The 19,644-nt window shown below is 35.8% G+C and overlaps 2 protein-coding genes across 8 annotated transcripts in view; one reads left to right on the forward strand and one right to left on the reverse strand.

Annotated features, from left to right (window-relative positions):
• The window catches only part of arhgap12a (Rho GTPase activating protein 12a), a 28,612-nt gene extending 19,024 nt beyond the window's left edge, over positions 1 to 9,588 (forward strand). The window contains exons 5-19 of one of the 5 annotated variants that reach the window (XM_051127169.1): positions 1,674 to 1,772; positions 2,021 to 2,146; positions 3,013 to 3,096; positions 4,088 to 4,153; positions 4,788 to 4,849; positions 4,962 to 5,043; positions 5,132 to 5,230; positions 5,369 to 5,467; positions 6,153 to 6,255; positions 6,469 to 6,585; positions 6,681 to 6,779; positions 7,214 to 7,291; positions 7,402 to 7,536; positions 7,620 to 7,725; positions 7,805 to 9,588. In XM_051127169.1, coding sequence (XP_050983126.1) covers positions 1,674 to 1,772; positions 2,021 to 2,146; positions 3,013 to 3,096; positions 4,088 to 4,153; positions 4,788 to 4,849; positions 4,962 to 5,043; positions 5,132 to 5,230; positions 5,369 to 5,467; positions 6,153 to 6,255; positions 6,469 to 6,585; positions 6,681 to 6,779; positions 7,214 to 7,291; positions 7,402 to 7,536; positions 7,620 to 7,725; positions 7,805 to 7,979 — 1,530 coding nt within the window. In that variant the 3' untranslated portion in view covers positions 7,980 to 9,588. The remainder of the gene's footprint in view (positions 1 to 1,673; positions 1,773 to 2,020; positions 2,147 to 3,012; positions 3,097 to 4,087; positions 4,154 to 4,787; positions 4,850 to 4,961; positions 5,044 to 5,131; positions 5,231 to 5,368; positions 5,468 to 6,152; positions 6,256 to 6,468; positions 6,586 to 6,680; positions 6,780 to 7,213; positions 7,292 to 7,401; positions 7,537 to 7,619; positions 7,726 to 7,804) is intronic. The other 4 variants (XM_051127175.1, XM_051127183.1, XM_051127192.1 and 1 more) reach the window with 4 other exon arrangements.
• A 924-nt stretch (positions 9,589 to 10,512) lies between these two features.
• zeb1a (zinc finger E-box binding homeobox 1a) overlaps positions 10,513 to 19,644 on the reverse strand; it is a 28,863-nt gene continuing 19,731 nt past the window's right edge. For 2 of the 3 annotated variants that reach the window (XM_051127129.1, XM_051127145.1), the window contains exons 8-10: positions 18,047 to 18,610; positions 17,795 to 17,963; positions 10,513 to 15,204 (exon numbers count right to left, since the gene is read on the reverse strand). In XM_051127129.1, the coding sequence (XP_050983086.1) occupies positions 14,660 to 15,204; positions 17,795 to 17,963; positions 18,047 to 18,610 (1,278 nt within the window). In that variant the 3' untranslated portion in view covers positions 10,513 to 14,659. The remainder of the gene's footprint in view (positions 15,205 to 17,794; positions 17,964 to 18,046; positions 18,611 to 19,644) is intronic. The other variant, XM_051127137.1, reaches the window with a different exon arrangement.

Below are 19,644 nucleotides of genomic sequence, written 5' to 3' on the forward strand. Positions count from 1 at the left end.
TATTTTATGGCAACTTTTTTCCACATTTGTATGGTATGATCTATTATAACCATTGATTCTGTGTATCTAGACTTTCCACAGTGGTTGAAAAGTCGACAAGTCAGCTTTTTAAAAAAAAGCTTTTTGCTTTATTTGGTGCTTGCAATAAGCGTGAATTAGTTGTTAGTGCGTTTATTTATTTTTTTTTTTTTGCATTCTGTCTAGCTGTTTTTGAACATGCTTTTGAGCCACCTTTTTACTGTCTCCGACAAATAACAGATTAGAAGTCATTCATGCCTAATGATGAGTAGTACGCGAGCTGTGTGAAAGACGTGTATGTTAGATTTCAGATCCAATTTGAGCAAATCATTTCTTGAATGTTGGAGATAGTGGAAGGGTGCATGTTTTTTTTTTTTAAGTACTGACCTGAATAAGATATTTCACTTAAAAGATGTTTACATATAGTCCACAAGAGAAAATAATAGCTGAATTTATAAAAATGACCCTGTTGAAAAATTTACATACACTTGGTTCTTAATACCCTGTTCTTACCTGAATGATCATAGATGTGTTTTTTTTAGTGGTAGTTGTCCATGAGTCTCTTGTTTTTCCTGAACAGTTAAATTGCCTGCTGTTCTTCAGAAAAATCCTTCAGGTCCAACATTTTTTTTTTTTTTTTTTTTTTAGCATATTTGTGTGTTTGAACGCTTTCCAACAATGACTGTATGATTTTGAGATCCATCTTTTCACACTGAGGACGACTGAGGGACTTATATGCAATTATTACAGAAGATTCAAATGCTCAGTGATGCTTCAGAAGGAAACACAGGGCATTAAGAACTGGGGAGTGAGAAATTTCTGAATTTGAAGATCAGGGTAAATTTAACTTGTCTTTTGGGAAACGCTGAAGTATCTCCTATAGCTTCTGAAGGGCAGTACTAAATGAACAAAAATATGATATGTAGGCAAAATAAGAAAAATGTACACATCTTCATTCTGTTCAAAAGTTTACTCCCCTGGCTCTTAATGCATCGTTTTTTTTTCTTCTAAAGTGTCAGTGACCATTTGAACCTTCTGTAATAGTTGCATATGAGTCCCTCAGTTGTCCTCAGTGTGAAATGATGGATCTCAAAATCATACAGTCATTGTTGGAAATGGTTCAAATACACAAAAATGCTGAAAAAACAAAGAAGCTGTGGGACCTGAAGGATTTTTCTGAGGAACAGCAGCTAGTTTAACTGTTCATGACAAACAAGAGACTCACAAACAAGTAATCACTAAACAAAAGCTGTGGATCATTCAGGTAACAACACAGTATTAAGAAGCAAGCGTATGTAAACTTTTGAACAGGGTAATTTTTATAAATTCAACTGTTATTTTCTTGTCTCTTGACTATATGTATGTCTTTTATGTGAAATATCTTATTCAGGTCAGTACTACATAAAAATAACATGCATTTTGTATGATCCCTCTTATTTTGGTAAAATAACTAACATTTTGCAGATTCTGCAAGGTGTATGTACTTTTGACCTCTTTTATGCTTTTGTGTGAGAAATGCGTCTGATTAGAGTTTGGTGAATCCGAAACCTGCCTAACAGGGCTTTCTTGAGATCAATCTATTTGTTTTAGGCATCTAGTTGGTTTGGAATTTATTTTGCAAATCATGTCTGTGTGTGTTTTGTATGTGCATATAGTGGTTGAAACACACAGACAAGCGAGGCCGGCTGTATTACTACAGTGCAGATGGCTCCAGATCTGAGTGGGAGCTTCCTAAAATTGGTCTCAAATCACAGGTGAGACTGACAACAGATTCCGGTCCTTATCAGCATGAAAAATATTTAGTCAGGAAGTCCCAGAAATCCCTTTCAATTTGGTTTATTAAAACGTACTAATCCTGGTTTCAGTGCCCTGTGCAGTGCTTAATTGAAAGTGTGCGTCTGTGTGTGCATGTACACGTTTTGAGACTATTTCAGTTTGTTTCCCTGACAAGCTTCATTACCAGTCCTAATAATCTTGCCTCTTTTTGTTCCACCTATTTTAGTCTAACCACACACCTCTGCTACCAGGAGATGCACAGAAAACGCGTAGTCTTGACCGGAGACTACCCGATTCCATTCCTATCAGGCCGAGGCACAGTAGTGTATATTTACACGAGTCCAATGAGAAGGTACAAATGCATATACATACAGATGAAGAGAGAAATAAGGGACATCATACTACTACACAGGAGATAATGACAACATGCGTAATAAAACTACTCAAATTCAATACAAATGGCAAGCTTAATAAAAACAAATAATCAAAAACATAGTTTTAAGATGGTTTTATCTTCACTTAGAGATTAAACTTCTTATGATTTGTTTTACCCAATAATTAAGCTGATATTTTAATTTATCTAACTGCTGCTACTTCTACAGGTTTCTGTACAAGTTACTCTAAGCGTCTAACTTCAGTATAGTTCTGCTGGTAATATCAGTATATATTTGTATTATTTATTTAATAATTTAAAGCTGCAGTCTGTTCAAAATGTGCAAAATTTATATAATAAGCGATTACATCATGAAGCCATTTTCCAATCTGTGTTTTTGGCTTATCCTGAATCACTATGGTTCACCTATAATACGTCTTTTTTTTTTTATTATATTTTGACTATTTTAGACTGGTTCTGGTAGGAACTGCTGCGGAGTAGCCAAGTACCTGCGTGATTCATCATAAACAGAGAGAAGTAGCTTTGGCTACAATGTTCTTCTGCAAGGCGCATGCAGTTCTGTTTATTAACCGCTGAATTGATGCTGGAGTGCCAAAAGTTATGGACTGCAGCTTTAAATGCATTAAAATGTTGACTATATAGATTATGATTTAAATAATTCATAACATATTGTGTCATCATTAAACTGCTTAGAGGTGATTATATTTACAAGCACTGTCAAATGCCGGTCTGATTGAGCACAGTTCTTTTGCTTTTAGTGATGTAAATGACTCCTATCCTGATTTGGGTGATGATGTTTACATGTGCTTTATGTTTGACTGAAGTTAAAACAGAAATCCGTCAAGGACCGGCGAACCTTACTCCCGCAACGCAAAAGCACCTTCCGCTCTCACCCTTATTGGCTACAAGTCAGTGTTGCCCCACCCCTATATCCCACCAACCAATCACGTCGTTTGAGATGATGCATGCATTGCACACTTTCACCACTGTCACTCATTTCAGTATATACAGTGATTTCTGCACAAAACCTGTACAATATGTGTTCGAACTGCATGAGAAAGTGCACATGAATATATCATGCTTTAAAGTAATCGTTCACCATTAAATTTTAACTGTCATCATGTACACACTCATGTTGCTTGCAACCTTTGGATTTTTTTCTCAGTGGGTGATTTAGAGCAGCATAAAGCTGAGCTGATAAAATAATTTATATTTTTTAATGAACTCCTTAATGATTCGAGAAAAGCTTTAAACTTGTGTAATTAATCACATGCCTTGATTAAATGATCAGTAAGTTCTGTCTGGTTTTAGAATGGCTGATTTTTACTTTAAGACTTCAAGCAAAGACAGAATATCCTGTCTGACTCTGAAATGGAGATTTATAGTGTATATGTGACCCTGGACCACAAAACCAGTTGTAAGGGTACATTTTTTTAAAATTGGGATTTATACATCATCTGGAAGTTGAGGGAAAAATCTGAAATTTGAAGGTGCAAAAAAATTCAATATTGAGAAAATCACCTTTAAAGTTCTCCAAATGAAGCTCTTAGCAATGCATATTACTAATCAAAAATTTAGTTTTGAGTTATTTACAGTAGGAAATTTACAAAATATTTTCATGATCTTTAATTAATGTCCTAATGATTTTTGGCATAAAAGAAAAATGAATAATTTTGACCCATACAATGTATTGTTGGCTATTGCTACAAATATACCTGTGTGACTTATGACTGTTTTTGTGGTCCAGGGTTACATATAATGTCTGATTGACACATTGCCCATTATTGAATTAATAGATGCAAAGATTTTTGACATCTGTGGATTTGTTTGCTGATTATTATCAGTTTGATAAAATTGTACGCAAGTTTGAATTATGTGGTTTGTTGTTTTCCTATGTAGGATACCAAAACTGGCTCACCTGACTCTGACTCATCCTGTCCCTCCTCTCCCAAACCCCCACTCTCTGTTAGTATCAGCATCATCCCCCCGGTCCTCCTTTATGTTTGTCTTTGTTGCCCTGCCCTGTCTCAACTCCTCCCTTATGCTGACTATTCTGTGTGCTTGTGGTGTTGGTTTATAATAAATCAATAAGCCTTAAGAACCTGAGCGTTAAGGGTTTAAGGGGTGTTGGATAGGCTCAATGTGAAGTGGAGTGCTTTAATGGTTATGGATGGTTAAATCACTGGACGACCTCTTATGCATCAATGCATTTAGAAAGCCACAGCAGTATGACAAGAAAGTGATGTTTAATAAGTGATTACATACTTTAGCAGTGATGCTAAAAATAAAGTCAGTTTAGTGCATTGATACAGAAGTAACTGATGTGTGATCACAGGTGTGTGTACATTTGCATTCGCACGTGCTTCAAATGCAGCTTTTTCAATTTGATTTTAGAAGTCTCCATTTTATAAGCTTGATTTGCTGTGCACATATGTCATTTCTCTCTTATGGTGGTTCAACCTCTGTTTCTGAACAAAGTTAGGTTTCTTCTCACTGTGTTCTGGGTTGATTCTGTGGCTGCCTGCTGTTCATTACTTTCACTGTAGATTATTTAGGTTTGTCGTCTTAATCTCTTCTCACAACTGCTTCTCTTTAATAGCCGTCGGAGAAATGTGGCACTTTAAACATGACTAAAATCACTGAACATGGAAAGAAGGTCCGGTAAGTAAAACAAACAAGGAGAAAATGCTCTTATTCATTTGACAGAGCGAACAAATGCTTATAACCACACCGTGCTGATTTTGTAATTGTTTGCTTTTTGTCACGTCCACAGGAAGAACTGGACCTCCTATTGGACAGTTTTGCAGGGTTCTGCACTATTATTTAATAAGGGTCAAGGGAGTGGTACTGGTTGGGTGAGTGACAGTTCAGTGCTGAGAGAAAATCATCTCATGTATGTCTTATATGTCTGGTGTGTATGTTAATGTGTTGCTTTATTAACAGTTTGGAAGAGACCAGAAGCTGGAGTTCAGTGTGGAACTCAAAGGAGGTTCAGTGGACTGGGCATCTAAAGACAAATCAAGCAAGAAACACGTTCTAGAGGTAAAGAGCTGGTTGGGAGCAGCTGGTATGAATTTTGAACTGTTATGATGGTCATGCAGTGGATATTGTGAACCGCTTGATGTCTAAACATGGTTGATTGTGTGACAGATATTTCTGTTTGATTTGTTGTGTTCATAGCTGAAGACCCGACCGAACATGGAGCTTCTCTTGCAGTCAGATAACGAGAGCCTCATCAATGAGTGGCACAAGGCTTTGAGTGATGCCATACACACATATGTAAGATCACTCTTCTGTATGCCTTTGCTTACATTGCCTCGCCCTTTTAATTATTCTGAATTCCTGTATAGAGTGTTTTCACGACGGGTCATCAGTCGGCCATATTGGCGGCACTGAACGTAAACAATTCCACCGAATGAAATTTGCATATTTTGCTGATTATTGCTCTTGAAAATGGTCAATTATTGTCATGTTTTGGGTTGTACTAATTGGTCAGATCGGGGAAAACATTTGGAGTACTATAGACTGACAAAAGTTATAACAAATCAAGGAGAAGAGTGCAAAAAAAAACGTCTTGAGGAACAAAACTGAACCAGGATTTCCAGGGCAAGAATCATGACAACATTTGTGTTTGTACTTTTTTTGGTCAGGTAGGTGAAATATTAGGCTAATATCTTAATTAATACTGCTCGTACATATCTTTACCACCTATTAACTTTAGTTTGTCAAACAAAAGTTAATTTTGCACCCTTCTCTGTATGATTTAGCAGCTTCCACATGTTTTTCTGTGGTTTAGACACCATCAGTTAGCAGAGCAGATGTATTCAGTAGTAGATTAACCATACAATCCATGCTGTTGGTTACATCCGAGTATCACCAATATGGCTGCGCATCCGGGTAACTGATCAAGTCATGACGTAAGTGCAAACCCTCTATTGATCTTAATGTGTGTTTCGCGTTGCAGGTGTGGGAGTCTGACGAGGCCATTGAAGAAGACATGCCAGAATCTCCTGAAAATGAGAAACATGACAAAGAAAAAGAGCAAAGAAACTCCAAGAAGGGCAGAGGTGTGTGTTTGTCCATGTGAATGATTTTGTAGACCCGTTTTAAAACCTTGGCAGCTGTCTATTGTATTAAGTTAACAAACGCAATACTCTATTAATAAGTCAGCGGTGGGTGATTAATTGATTTATAAAACAGCCCACTCATATATTCAGCCCAGTGCACCTGGAGTTGTGTAACATTGTTTTAAACAGACTTCTCTTCCAATGATGCTTTAGATATTAAGAAATCTGTAAGCATGGATAATGCAGAACAGAAGAAGAAGACCAAGCTGATGAAGCTCCTCACAGGCAGACCCACTTTACAGGCCGTCAAAGACAAGGGCTACATTAAAGGTACCGTGTACACATACAGAACTGGGTGGACATAGAGTTATCTGTAAAATTCAAAGACTGTTTTATTGTTTGTTTGTTTCTGTCTCTCTCTGTAGATCAGGTGTTTGGCTCCAGTTTGAGCAGTCTTTGTCAGAGAGAGAGTACCACCATCCCTCACTTTGTCTCGATGTGCATTGACCAGGTGGAGAAAAATGGTACTTTCCTGTTCAGCCCATGTGCAGCTGAATATTGACTCTCTAAACCCCATTTTTACAGTCACCCCAGCTTAAATGTTTATGCTTAATAAACTTGAAATGCTATTTTCAACTCTTGTCACTGACAAAGGTTACATGCACATCAAATTCCATGTAAGCATCTTAAAGGTTTAGTTCATGCAGAAATGAAAATTATGTTGTTCCAAACCTGTAAGACCTTCGTTCATCTTCGGAGCACATATTAAGATACTTTTGATGATATCCAAGAGCTTTCTGACCCTGCCTATTGAAGGACATTGATAAAATAGTCTATGTGACATTTGTGGTTCAACCGTAATTTTGTGAAGCTACGAGAATACTTTTTGAGCACAAAGAACATGCATTCTGATATCTAATATATAATACTTGTCATGTCTCTTTCTTTCTTTATTCAGGGTTAGGTGTGGATGGTTTGTACAGAGTCAGTGGAAATTTGGCCATTATACAAAAACTGAGATTTGCTGTTAACCACGGTACGCCCTGCCACCCATACTGATTTATATGTAACAGATTACTGATGTGCACTTAAAAAAAAAACAAAAAAAACAGATGATCTTAATCACTTTTATTTATATAAATACAGATGAGAAAGTGGATTTAGGGGACAGTAAATGGGAGGACATTCACGTGACCACTGGAGCTCTGAAGATGTTTTTCCGTGAGCTACCAGAACCGCTATTCCCCTATGCTTTCTTCAACAACTTCATCTCCGCAATCAGTGAGTAGAGATCAGTATTTGACCATAGCATTTAAAAAATGATGTTTCGCACTCATGTAACCGTTGTGTGTGTTTCTGTATAGAAATGTCGGATTATAAGCAGAAAGTTCAGGCGGTTAAGGATCTGATGAAGCAGCTGCCACGGCCCAACCACGACACCATACAAGCGCTCTTCAGACACCTGAAGAAGTAAGTAGAAAAGGAGAAAACATCGTACCAGCTGGCCTTGTGTGTTCACAAACACACCTTTTTTTTTTTTTCTTTGTAGAGTGATCCAGCATGTTGACGAGAACAGGATGACCACACAGAGCGTAGCTATTGTGTTCGGCCCGACGCTCCTACGCCCAGAGGTAGAGACGGCAAATATGGCCGTGCACATGGTCTACCAGAATCAGATCGTGGAGCTCATTCTTATAGAATGTGAGACAATATTCGGCAGGTAGGTCACACGCACAGGAACCTCTTGACCAAAGCCGACGGAACAGTCACTGGTGAAGACCGAACAGCCGAATGACTGCCAGTCTGAACACTGAACATACCTTTGGTACGTTTACAGAAGAACACCCGTATTAAAAAAGAAAAACACCACTCTGGCTTCAACATAAACAGTCAAATCCTTTCTCATAGTTTTTTTATTTTTACATACCCAAATCCAGACTGTCATTTGTGGATTAATTTGGAGTAACAAGGGCTTGAAATATGAACATTTTCTGACTGAAAACCGTGTTGCGTATTGGAGAAATCTGATGCTTCATTTTAGTTTTCCGTTCACTACAAATACTGCATTTTGCGTCACGTCTTTCCGTGGTGATACTGTAATATGGTTTGGAACAACGCATCAACGGACTGATATAAGACATGGATTTTTATTCTTTCCTAAAAACTCATTTCCATGGGAATGGATTGCATTCTGTTCTGGCCTGCTGGAATTAACCCCTGAGATGACCACTGCTGGGAAACACTGGAGTTATTGTGTAGACTCTGACAATTTGGATACATAATCTTTTGTTTGAGTCTCGGTCTCAATTTCCTGAATATCAATCCACTATCAAAGTATGTACAATATCTTGCACTGAAAATATACGTCAGGTATATTTCAAGCTGTGTGAGTGCATTTTTCCCTTTCAGTCATTAGACACTGAAATAAATTGTGCGCAGGACACATTTAACCCTTTGAGGATATTAGACTACTGTTCCTGACCCCAGTCAAGCATTGAAAACTCCCACAGTCTATTTAATATATGAGTACAGTATGCTGTAGACAAAATAACATGTGAAGATCTTGTATTAGAGAGAGGGGAGAAGATGTGAGTGGGTAAAACTTGATCGCTCTTTCTAAAGATGTCTGATGGACATACTATGTGTGTGATGAGTAAAAAGAGAACATTGAGTTTAGGACACCACAGTTGTATTAATATAGAGACAGGTTTGTTAAAATGTTGTAATAAGAATTAATTCAGATATGGTTATTTGGTTAATGGCTGTTGAATGTAATTCGTCAAATGTTCTGCTGTAGAAGCAGAGCTTTGTCTTGATCAAAATAAAATTGACAAGGCAAATCAGTCCAGTCACCTTATTTAGTGTTGCTATTCCCATCCACCAGGGGGCAGCAAACATCACAATAACATTGGTTTTGTTTTTATGCTGCTCTAACAAGTTCTCAAATGTGACCCTGGACCACAAAACCAGTCATAAGGGTCCATTTTTTTAAATTGAGATTTATACACCACCTGAAAGCTGAATAAATAAGCTTTCCATTTATGTTAGGATACGACAGTATTTGGGCGAGATACAACTATTTGAAAATCTGGAATCTGAGGGTGCAAAAAAATTTTAAATAGAGAAAATCACCTGTAAAGCTGTCCAAATGAAGTTCTTAGCAATGCATGATACTAATCAAAAATTAGGTTTTGATATGTTTGATCTTTATTTTTTTGGCATTTTGTTGGCAATCCACTTTTTTGGATTTTTGGCATAAGAGAAAAATCTTTCATTTTGACCCATACAATGTATTTTTGGCTAATGCTACAAATAAACCAGTGCGACTCATGACTCTTTTTTTTTTTTTTTTTTGGTCCAGGGACACAAATGTAATTTAACTGTGGGAATACAACCCCTACGTCTGTATTTTATATGATTTTAATCAAAACACAGCAACTGTATAAAGCAATGTTTGGTTCAGACTTCTGTTGTAAGTTTTACTGTAAATACTGTTTTGGTTTGGAACAGTGTTTCAATGCGGTTAAAACAGTACGACAGTTAATATTTTTATAGATGAAGATTAACATTTCACATTTTAAGAGTAAAAAAGGTGAAAGGAAACAATACCAGTCAAACATTTTTGGACAGTAAGATTTTTAATGATTTTAATTAAGTCTCTTCTGCTCAGCAAGCCTGCATTTATTTGATCCAAAGTACAGCAAAACTAAAATTTTGAAACATTTTTACTGTTTAAAATAACTTTTCTATTTGAATATATTTTAAAATGTAATTTATTGCTGTGATTTCAAAGCCAAATTTTTAACATCATTATTCCAGTCAGAAATTATGTTAAAATTATGTTTAATTATGTTTAATTATGTTAAAAATAGTTGAGTAGAATTGGAAATTGTGGAAGTTAACAAAATGAATTGTGGAAAAGTGGAGATTTCCTCTTCGTCCTACTGGAAGCATTTTCTTTTTTCCAAAACAAAATATTATTCCTGCAAGTTTTCCAGTGTTTTTCTGCATTTTCAGATAGAAAACCTCACAAACAGTGCATATTATGCCACTCAACACACCTGAAAATGTACTCCCATCTGCTTTTTATGGGTTAAGTATTAGAAACTTTCATTTCTTTCTTTTTTCTTTTCTTACAGTTCTTTAAATCAAATGCTAAACATCTTCCTGGAGATCCACTGTCATCCAAAAAATGATTAAATATTGGCACGTGTTTGCTAAATTTGTTTGAGAATGAATAAGCAAATTAGAAATGACTTGGTGCTTCACTTCATTTTATTTTATGGGGCATCATAAAAGGAAACAAAGGAAGAAAAATCCTACAAATAAGTTCATCACCTCGTGGAAAATGTGACGTTTACACACACACAATGCAAAGTTGGCACAAATAAAAACAGACAAAATGGGTTGACTACTTTTGGTTCCAAAATGGCAATTTCAACACCAGTACAACATGAATCCATGCTCTTGATCACAGGTTTAAGGGTCATTTACTATTACCGTGAAGCTGTTGGGAAAGGTTCAGGGTTTGGGAAAAACCAAAGCAATGGGTGCAAATGTCTGCCTGATTGACTTTCTGTGGTAGCAATAAAAAATAACTTGAAGTTATAAAACTAATACTGTTAAATTCGGATTTATATACTATATGTCAGGGTTGAACCTCCTTCGTGGCACTGAGATTAATTCTAAAATACATTGTGTTAAACTACAGTGTTGTGTATATTACACACGCAATAAATAAAGCAATACAAAAATAAGACGTATATAAAAAGGTTCTACAAATGAAACATTTGTCAATGACAATAATACTGATGGTATTACACAATATACACATGCATAAACACAAAATGAATAAACAATTCGAAATACATTGAAATTAATAATACTGTAAGGTCTGCTCAGACACAATCAACTAAAACATTTCTAATCCTATGCGCCTCTTCCAAAGTGCTGCTTTCATCATGCACTTCACAGTCATATTACATACGGTCCGTATTTGCCTTCTGCATGACTTCGCGATGCTAGATTTAGTTTCATTTACATGGCCGTGCACATTGGAAATCTTCCTAACAGAGAGAACACTTGCTGATGAATATGTGTTGGAGGTCTTGCGCTCTCCTATACAATCCTATGCTTTATACATTTCATCAAATAATCCTTAACCTACTTCTAATTGGTTTGTGTTCATTACTTGGTTTGGCTATTTGTTTTAGGTTCTACATATGCAGGGCTACATATCTTTTTTTCCCCTCATAGTAAAGTTAAACTAGCAACCAAAGTGGGCTAAGAGAGAAAACAACTTTTCTAAACACTGAAAACCAGCATGAGCTATAACAGCTTGACAGTGTGCCATTTGATTACAACTGAGGGCAGTGTTACAAACTTTAATACTTTTGTGAATTTGTCAAATCTGTTGGGTCCTTGAGCAGTTCGGACATTTTTATACACTACCAGTCAAAAGTTTTTGAACAGTGAACAAACTCTTTTGCTCACCAAGCCTGCATTTATTTGATCCAAAATACAGCAAAAGCAGTAATATTGTGAAATATTTTTACTGTTTAAAATAACTGCTTTCTATTTGAATATATTTTAAAATGAAATTTATTCCTGTGATCAAAGCTAAATTTTCAACATCATTAATCCAGTCTTCAGTGTCTGAAGATATTATAGAAATTAATACTTTTATTTCGCAAGGATGATCAAAAGTGATGATAAAGACATTTATAATTTTACAAAAGATTTCTATTTCAGATAAATGCTGTTCTGAAAAAATTCTACTTGGCTGTTTTCAACATATTAATAATAATGTATTCTGAATAGCAAATCATATTAGAATGATTTCTAAAGGATCATGTGACTAAAATAATGATGCTAAAAATTTATCTTTGAAATCACAGAAATAAATTACATTTTCAAATATATTAAAATAGAAATCAGCTATTTTAAACCGTAACAATATTTCAAAATTTCACTTTTTGCTGTACTTTCAATCAAATAAATGCAGGCTTGTTGAGCATAAGAGACTTCTTTAAAAAAAACATTAAAAATCCTACTGTTCAAAAACTTTTGACTGGCAGTGCATATGATTAAATTCTTGGTGAGCTGACTAAAGTCTAGATTGTCCGGCGTGACTGTGGAGCACTGTGTTAATGTTTGTGAATGGCACTTACAGCTTGGCGGTCTTGCATAAGGCTGTGGGTGTGCAGTTCCTTAGAGCATCTCCTATGAACACAGACTGACACATTACAACGTAAAGCCACACAAAGACGAATGTAACAACAGGTGAAACTGCCTTTTGAGGTTGACACTTTTTTTTTCCTGAAGTTATGGCGTCATGATCGTGAAAAGTAACATTTACAATTACCGACAAATATTTTGGAGTGCTTATTACAAAACATCTTTTTTTTTTTGTCAGTAGAATTCAAATAGAGATTTGAATTATTCAGTTGAGTAGTTCATTACAATTCTATCAAAGTGATTTGATTTTTTTTTTTAAAAATGATAATAAGCATTCCTATGAATGTTTCTATTATTAATGATTCATTTGATTTAAATTTTCTTCTTTTTATAAATGAGCTCTTAATAGTGAAGTGCAATTTAATTTCCTTTATAAGGCAGACAAACAATCAGATGGGGAAAAACGAGGCAACGCTAACAACAGCTTGCCTGATTAACACGACAAAAATACTGAATGGTATCTTAAACTTGAGGCATTAAGTATCTGTGGTTAAACTCACAAAGAAATGCCCAGGTCATATTTCACCCCCAAAAAAATCAAGTTAAAAAAAATGATTGCATTCAGAAATAGTCTAATGTGAAGATTAAAAATACTGGAATACATAATGAAAACCATTCTGTCTGAACACTTTTTTTAAAATTAAAATCAGCCTGAATTAAAGTCCACTTCCAGAACAACAGTTGACAGATAATGTACTCTCCTCCAAGATGTTCATATCTTTCTTTCTTCAGCCCTAAAGAAATTATGATTTTTGAAGAAAACATTTCAGGATTTTTTTTTTTCCATATAGTGGACTTTTACATTGCCTCGTATTTGAACTTCCAAAATGCAGTTTAAATGCAGCTTCAAACGATCCCAGCCGAGGAAGAAGGGTCTTATCTAGCGAAACGATTGCTTATTTTCATAAAAATAATACAATTTATATACTTTTTAATGTCAAACGCTTATCTTGTCTCGCTCTGCCTAAACTGTTTTTTCCGGTTCATGACAGTTAGGTAATGTCGCAAAATTCCCATCTCATGTTCTCCCTCAACTTCAAAATCGTCCTATATCGCTGTTTTATCTTTTTTTTAAGGATGTTTGATGATCTTTGCATGTTCACTTTGCAAAGACTGTGTCTGTACTTTTGCAGTGATGTAGGATGATTTTGAAATGATTTTTGAAGTTGAGGGAGAAAATACGATTGGAGTTTTTCCACATACTGTCTTGAGCCAGAATACACTAGGTTCAGGGAGAGCAAGACAAGCGTTTGCGATTTACAAATTTTTAAATTGTATTTTTTTTAATGAAAATAACCGATCGTTTCGCTAGATAAGACCCTTCGTCCTCGGCTGGGATCGTTTATAACCGCATTTGGGATCGTTTGAAGCCGCATTTAAACTGCATTTTGGAAGTTCAAAATCGGGGCACCATATCAGTCCATTATATGGAGAAAAATGCTGAAATGTTTCCCTCAAAAAACAATTTCTTTACGGCTGAAAAAAAAAAAAAAGACATGAACATCTGGAGTACATGAGTACATTATCTGTAAATTTTCGTTCTGGAAGGGGACTTCTCCTTTAAACTGTATGGCATGAATTAAAATCAACGTATATATGCAATCATTCTTAAATGTTTCAGACAATTAAAAATGTGTTCATTAAAAAAGGCTTCATTGTCGCCATGCAAAATATAATTTCTTAATTTTTCTCTTTCGATTTTTCAAGTGAAATATGACCCTTCTTGACAGTTTTCATGAGAATCACCCCCGTAAGTAAACCAGTTATACCTGCAGTGCAGAATTTAGTTTTGTTTCTCAAAACTTTAAAATACTGATTTTCGTAAACTTCATTGGCAAATATAAAGGTATAGAAATCTGACTGTACAGAGCAACAAAAACACGTGAACACTGATAAATCGACATACCGGGGGGGGGGGGCGGTTCAGTAACGGAACAAAGCCAAACAACTGAAACTTTGAAGTCCTACGAAGTCTAGTTGAGTTGGAGTTTCTGTTTCTCCTTTTTTAAACAAGGAAATATTGTTTTGCAAATCAGGCACACCTGGGTTTTATACACAGTAAAGAGCTGAGACACAGTTTCAATAGCAACCGACGATTGTAAGTTTATGATGAAGAGCTCGTCACCTTTCATTAGTCCCACGTGAGTGACCGAAGAGCGTTCATTTTTCAGTCCTCGGTTGCCATTTCTGTGTTTTCGTCATTATTTCTGAGAACTGCGTCCTCCTGCGTCTCCATAGCATTCTCAGTTTCCACCGTTTCCTCCTCCAAAGTGTCAGTATCTCCAAGCTCCACTTCCATCACCATTCCTCCTTCCTCTGTCTCTTGCTCCTCGTGTCCTCGTTCCTGCTCTTCCTCTCCGCCGCTCTCCTCTTCATCCTCGTAATCGTCTCCCACCTGCACCACTCTGATATCACTCATGTCCAGAGCGGTTAAATCCTCTTCTTCCTCTCCGTCACTCTCTCTCTCATCCGAGTCGAGTTGAGAGGGAGGAGTGGAGGTGCTGACCTGCTCTGGCAGCTCATGAGTGTCTCTCTTGCAGTAGGAGTATCGATGGTTCATGTGCTGAGAATAAGAGCCAGAGTGAGAGAAGCGTTTCCCGCACTTGTCACACTGGTAGGGCTTCTCTCCGGAGTGTAGTCGCGTGTGCTCGATCAGGTGGTGCTTGTGTTTGAAAGCCTTATTACAGATCCCGCACTCATGAGGCCGCTTACCTAGAATGATAATAATGCAATACAGTGAGGTTAGCACAAAGGTTTTCAGACATTTTCAAAATGTATGTAAGCCACTGCATTAGATCAGGTGTTTCAAACTTTAGAATGTAATATACAATTAGTGCTGATTGGTTGGACCAGTTGTTTCTTTCTGGCAGTTTCACAGTTTATCACAGTTTTTCCCTCACTGTCTTTATATCAGATTGTGTAAAACAGTCACAGAAACGCTGCATTTTCATCACAATCCATGCAAACAATAAATATGGGCCATTCTACATTGGTGCAAAATGCTGTTCCACAACCAAAAACACATTTAAAAAGCATTTAAGTATTCAAATCTTAGATGTTTACTAAGATCTTTCTGTTATCTATTGAAACCCACAATAGTATTTAAAATATCAGTAAGCTTAATATAACTTATTCATACTTATTTGGGAGGTGGCTGTCCTGAACCCCTAAAATTTCTAACCCCTAAATTTCAACTTAAGAAAATTAACATTTTTCTTTTTGCATTTTATTCCATTGTTGTTTTTAAAAATATCCTTTTTTTAAGTGAAGTTCAAAAGAATATTTATTTAATATTTTCTTTGTAAACTACGAAACCTTATGTAAAAAAGTCACTACCATTTTTATGTCACTACCAAAACAAAAAGTGTATGTTTTAGTCCATTGGCTAAGCCTGATTTTAACTACAACCCTACATTTATGATCAGGAAATATTCATTTGTCACTCTTTCTCATAGCTACATGGTGAGTAGATAGGCCCCATCGTTTTGATTGATGTAAGTATTTAAAAGTCTGAAAAATCTGTGTGTAATTTTTAGGAACGTCACTTCCGAACACCTTTTTTTTCTGCAATTAAGCACACTTTTTTTCTGAGTTATTCCATAATGTTTAGTTTTTATATGTGTACAACTGTTCAGAACTGTGCTGGCTAATTATGTGCTGATTAGCGTCCTTGAGCTAGGTTCAAAAGTATCTAAAATTGTCACTACCATAACAGTCAGAACCTAAACATATCATCATTGTTTCGGTAGTGACAAAAGAGAACACATAATCCTTTATTTGGGGGAAACAAGATTTTTACAGTTATGCAATTTTTTGTATTTTAGTGTTTTAGTAATGTGTGTTAAAATTCTGTAATATGTTGTGGTCGCTACCAGAAATTCATTGTCACTACTGAAAATGTGCAGTCACAACCGAAACATGGGATGTTTTGTCACAAATAAAGTATACTGAATTATCAACTAAAATGTTATAATAGTTTTTGGTTCAATGTATATTCAAACTAATGAATTCTTAACTTCAGAATCAGTATGATCAACTTTTTGCCTTTTACAAAGAAAAATTGGATTTAAAACACAACAAATCTCATAAGTAACACTTAAAATGTTGTTAAAAATGTTACTGATTTACCTCTGAATTCTTTTTTATAAAATAGCAAAAAAAATATTTACAAGGTAGATGTATGGAAAATCCTAATAGGTCAATGTAACCCTTCTTATTAAATTATATATTACTGTGTTTTACGGTAGTGACAAATTTGGGTTGAGGAAAAATATTCCAAAACATTCTGAAAATACAATATGAGAATTAACTGTACAATTACTAGAAATGTGTACCTTGGATATTATATTATACAGTTTGCATACATACAAAATTTGTGGAAAAATACCCTTTTTTTCCCCAGGATGTTTCAAACTCGTTAAAAAAAAATCTTATAAAGTTAAGAAATTAAGAAAATTCTCTGTTTTACATATTCAGACTCCTGTTTGAAATCCCTGTCATTAGATGCCAATATCTAACCCAGTTGCATCGGCAAGCAAATGTTATGTGTAACCAGGAGGTGGTGCTGTTGCACCATGTGTTTCCTGTTTTTCTTTCTACCTTTCTTAATTGCAAACAGGTGTTGCTTGCTATACTGATACTGGTGTTACATGACCAGAACAGGATAAAAGCTTCTACAGACTTTCTTCTCCTACATAAATGTTTTACTAAGATTCCCTAAAATATGTTGATTATGGAGAGCTTTGTATGGAGCTGTTGATTGTTATTTGGTTTCTTTGTGTTCGGACAAAGGAGGACGCAAGGTTTTGTCTTTTTTTTTTTTTTTTTTTTTTTTTTTTTTCTTAAGGAAAAGCTAACTTAGTTTGGTTTTATTATCAGTTTTTATTTCTTATTATTTGTTATTTTTTTAAAAATTGTTATCTGAGGGCATGGCCCTTTCCTTTTTTATTTATTGCATTTATTTTGTTTTTGTTCTCTTCTTTTTAAAATAATTCTAATAATAACATTTTTAATAATATTATTTATTTTTTGTTATGTGAGCGCCTGTCCCTCTCCTGGTGAATTAAATTACTCCCCTGGTTTATCTTAAACTTATTTTTTAATTATTTTTACATTATATATACTTTTTTTAATATCAGCATGTGTTTTCTTTGGAAATCAAACCCAAGACCTTGGCTTTGCAAGAACCACCAGCTGAGGTGATTACAAGTATATTTTGGTTTCTAATATTACTAAACATGAACACATTTTGAAGTGTCCAGTTACTGTAAATCGTGTCATTCACAAGCGTTTTTTTCCGTACCTGTGTGTTCATACTTGTGTCGCAGCAGTGAGCTGCTCTTCTGGAAGATTTTGTCACACAGATCGCAGGCGTACAGGCCACCGACAGTCTTCCTTTTTTTCTTCATTAGTGGTGAATCTTCATCGTTCTGGTCCTCTGACACGCAATCTGAAGCCGTGTCCGCCACCTTCTGAGGGAAAGAAAGGCGGAGTGAATGAGTCAGGAACGACGTCATCATGAAAGATAACATTTGTGTGTGTTTGTTGTGCTTACCGGACAGTTGTTGAGTATCACCGTCCCCTTTGTTTCTGTCAAGGCATTGTCAGGCGTTTTGATGCTGGGGTTGGTGGTGTAGGTGTAGGTGAGCTGAGGGATGAGTATGGTTCGTTTGTTACCGGATATTGCCGTGCCTATGCACGGAACACCGCCTGGCTCTGCTATGGCAACCAGAGTTGGCAATGGCGTTGTCACAATGTTTAATGGACCTGTTCCACCCTGCGTCACATAGATGGTGTTGCCTGGCAACGGTTGCTTCTTAAGGCAGGTGAGGTTGAGCGGTTCCTTTTGGGTGGAGACCGACAGCTTAGTGGTGGTGCTGGCTTGAGCGGAGCTGGACTTTGGGAGCGAGAGATCCAGAGGTTCACACTGCAGCTCCTCCTCTACGTCTTCTGTCTTGACGATGACGAGATCATCGGTGGAGACGCTGGCTGGAGGGGAGGCAGGTGAAGCGGCGCTTCCATTTTGGGTGTCCGCTGATGTGCCTTCAGGGGGTGGAGTGGGAGTGCAGGTGGCTTGAGTGGAGTTCATTCCTTCAGGTGCAGCAGATGGTGTAGTTTTCTTGGTCAAAGAAGCAAGACATTATTACTATGTTTAGGAAAAACTCATTCATTTTCAATGACAACTTTAAAGTTTTAGTTCACTTCCAGAATTAAAATTTCCTGATAATTTACTCAGCCCATGTCATCCAAGATGTTCATGTCTTTCTTTGTTCAGTCAAAAAGAAATTAAGGTTTTTGAGGAAAACATTCCAGGATTTTTCTCCATGTAGTGGACTTCAATGGGGATCAGCGGGTTGAAGGTCCAAATTGCAGTTTCAATGCAGCTTTAAAGGGTTTAAGTGGGTAAAAACTATATAAATTTGTATTTTTTAGTAAATGACAGACTGTTTTGCTAGATAAGACCCTTATTCCTCAGCTGGAATCGTGTGGAGCTCTTTGAAGCTGCAATGAAACTGCAATTTGGACCTTCAACCCGTTGGCTCCCGTTGAAGTCCACTATATGGAGAAAAATCTTGGAGTGTTTTCCTCAAAAACCTTAATTTCTTTTTGACTGAAGAAAGAAAGATATGAACATCTTGGATGATATGGGGTGGGTAAATTATCAGGAAATGTTTATTCTGGAAGTGAACCAATCCTTTAAGAAAATGACTTATTACATTATTATTACATAAATGATTGTGATTATTTCATCTGATGATCTTTGATTTAACATGTAACTTTACAAAAACAATATTTGTAATAAAATTGCATTTTGCCATCCACATTTTTTAAAAGTGAATATTGGAATGCTATAAGAAGTGAAACTATGAAAATAATTATTAGATTAGATTAGATTAGATTAGATTATTGTTTTAAATATCTGAAAATATATTAGTACTACTTAAACATATACTACCAGTAAAAAGTGTCAAAAATAGGGTAAAAACAGTCAGATTGCGAAATATTATTACAACTGGAAAAAACTGTTTATATTTCAATATATTTCAAAATTTGGCTATTATCAACACTGAAAATATTGTGGCTTAATACTTTTGTGGAAACTTAAAAAACAGCATTTATTTGAAATCTTTTTGTAGCAGCATAGATGTCTTT

The sequence above is a fragment of the Labeo rohita genome, chromosome 2, assembly GCF_022985175.1.
Source record: "Labeo rohita strain BAU-BD-2019 chromosome 2, IGBB_LRoh.1.0, whole genome shotgun sequence".
In the NCBI taxonomy this organism is placed as follows: Eukaryota; Metazoa; Chordata; class Actinopteri; order Cypriniformes; family Cyprinidae; genus Labeo; species Labeo rohita.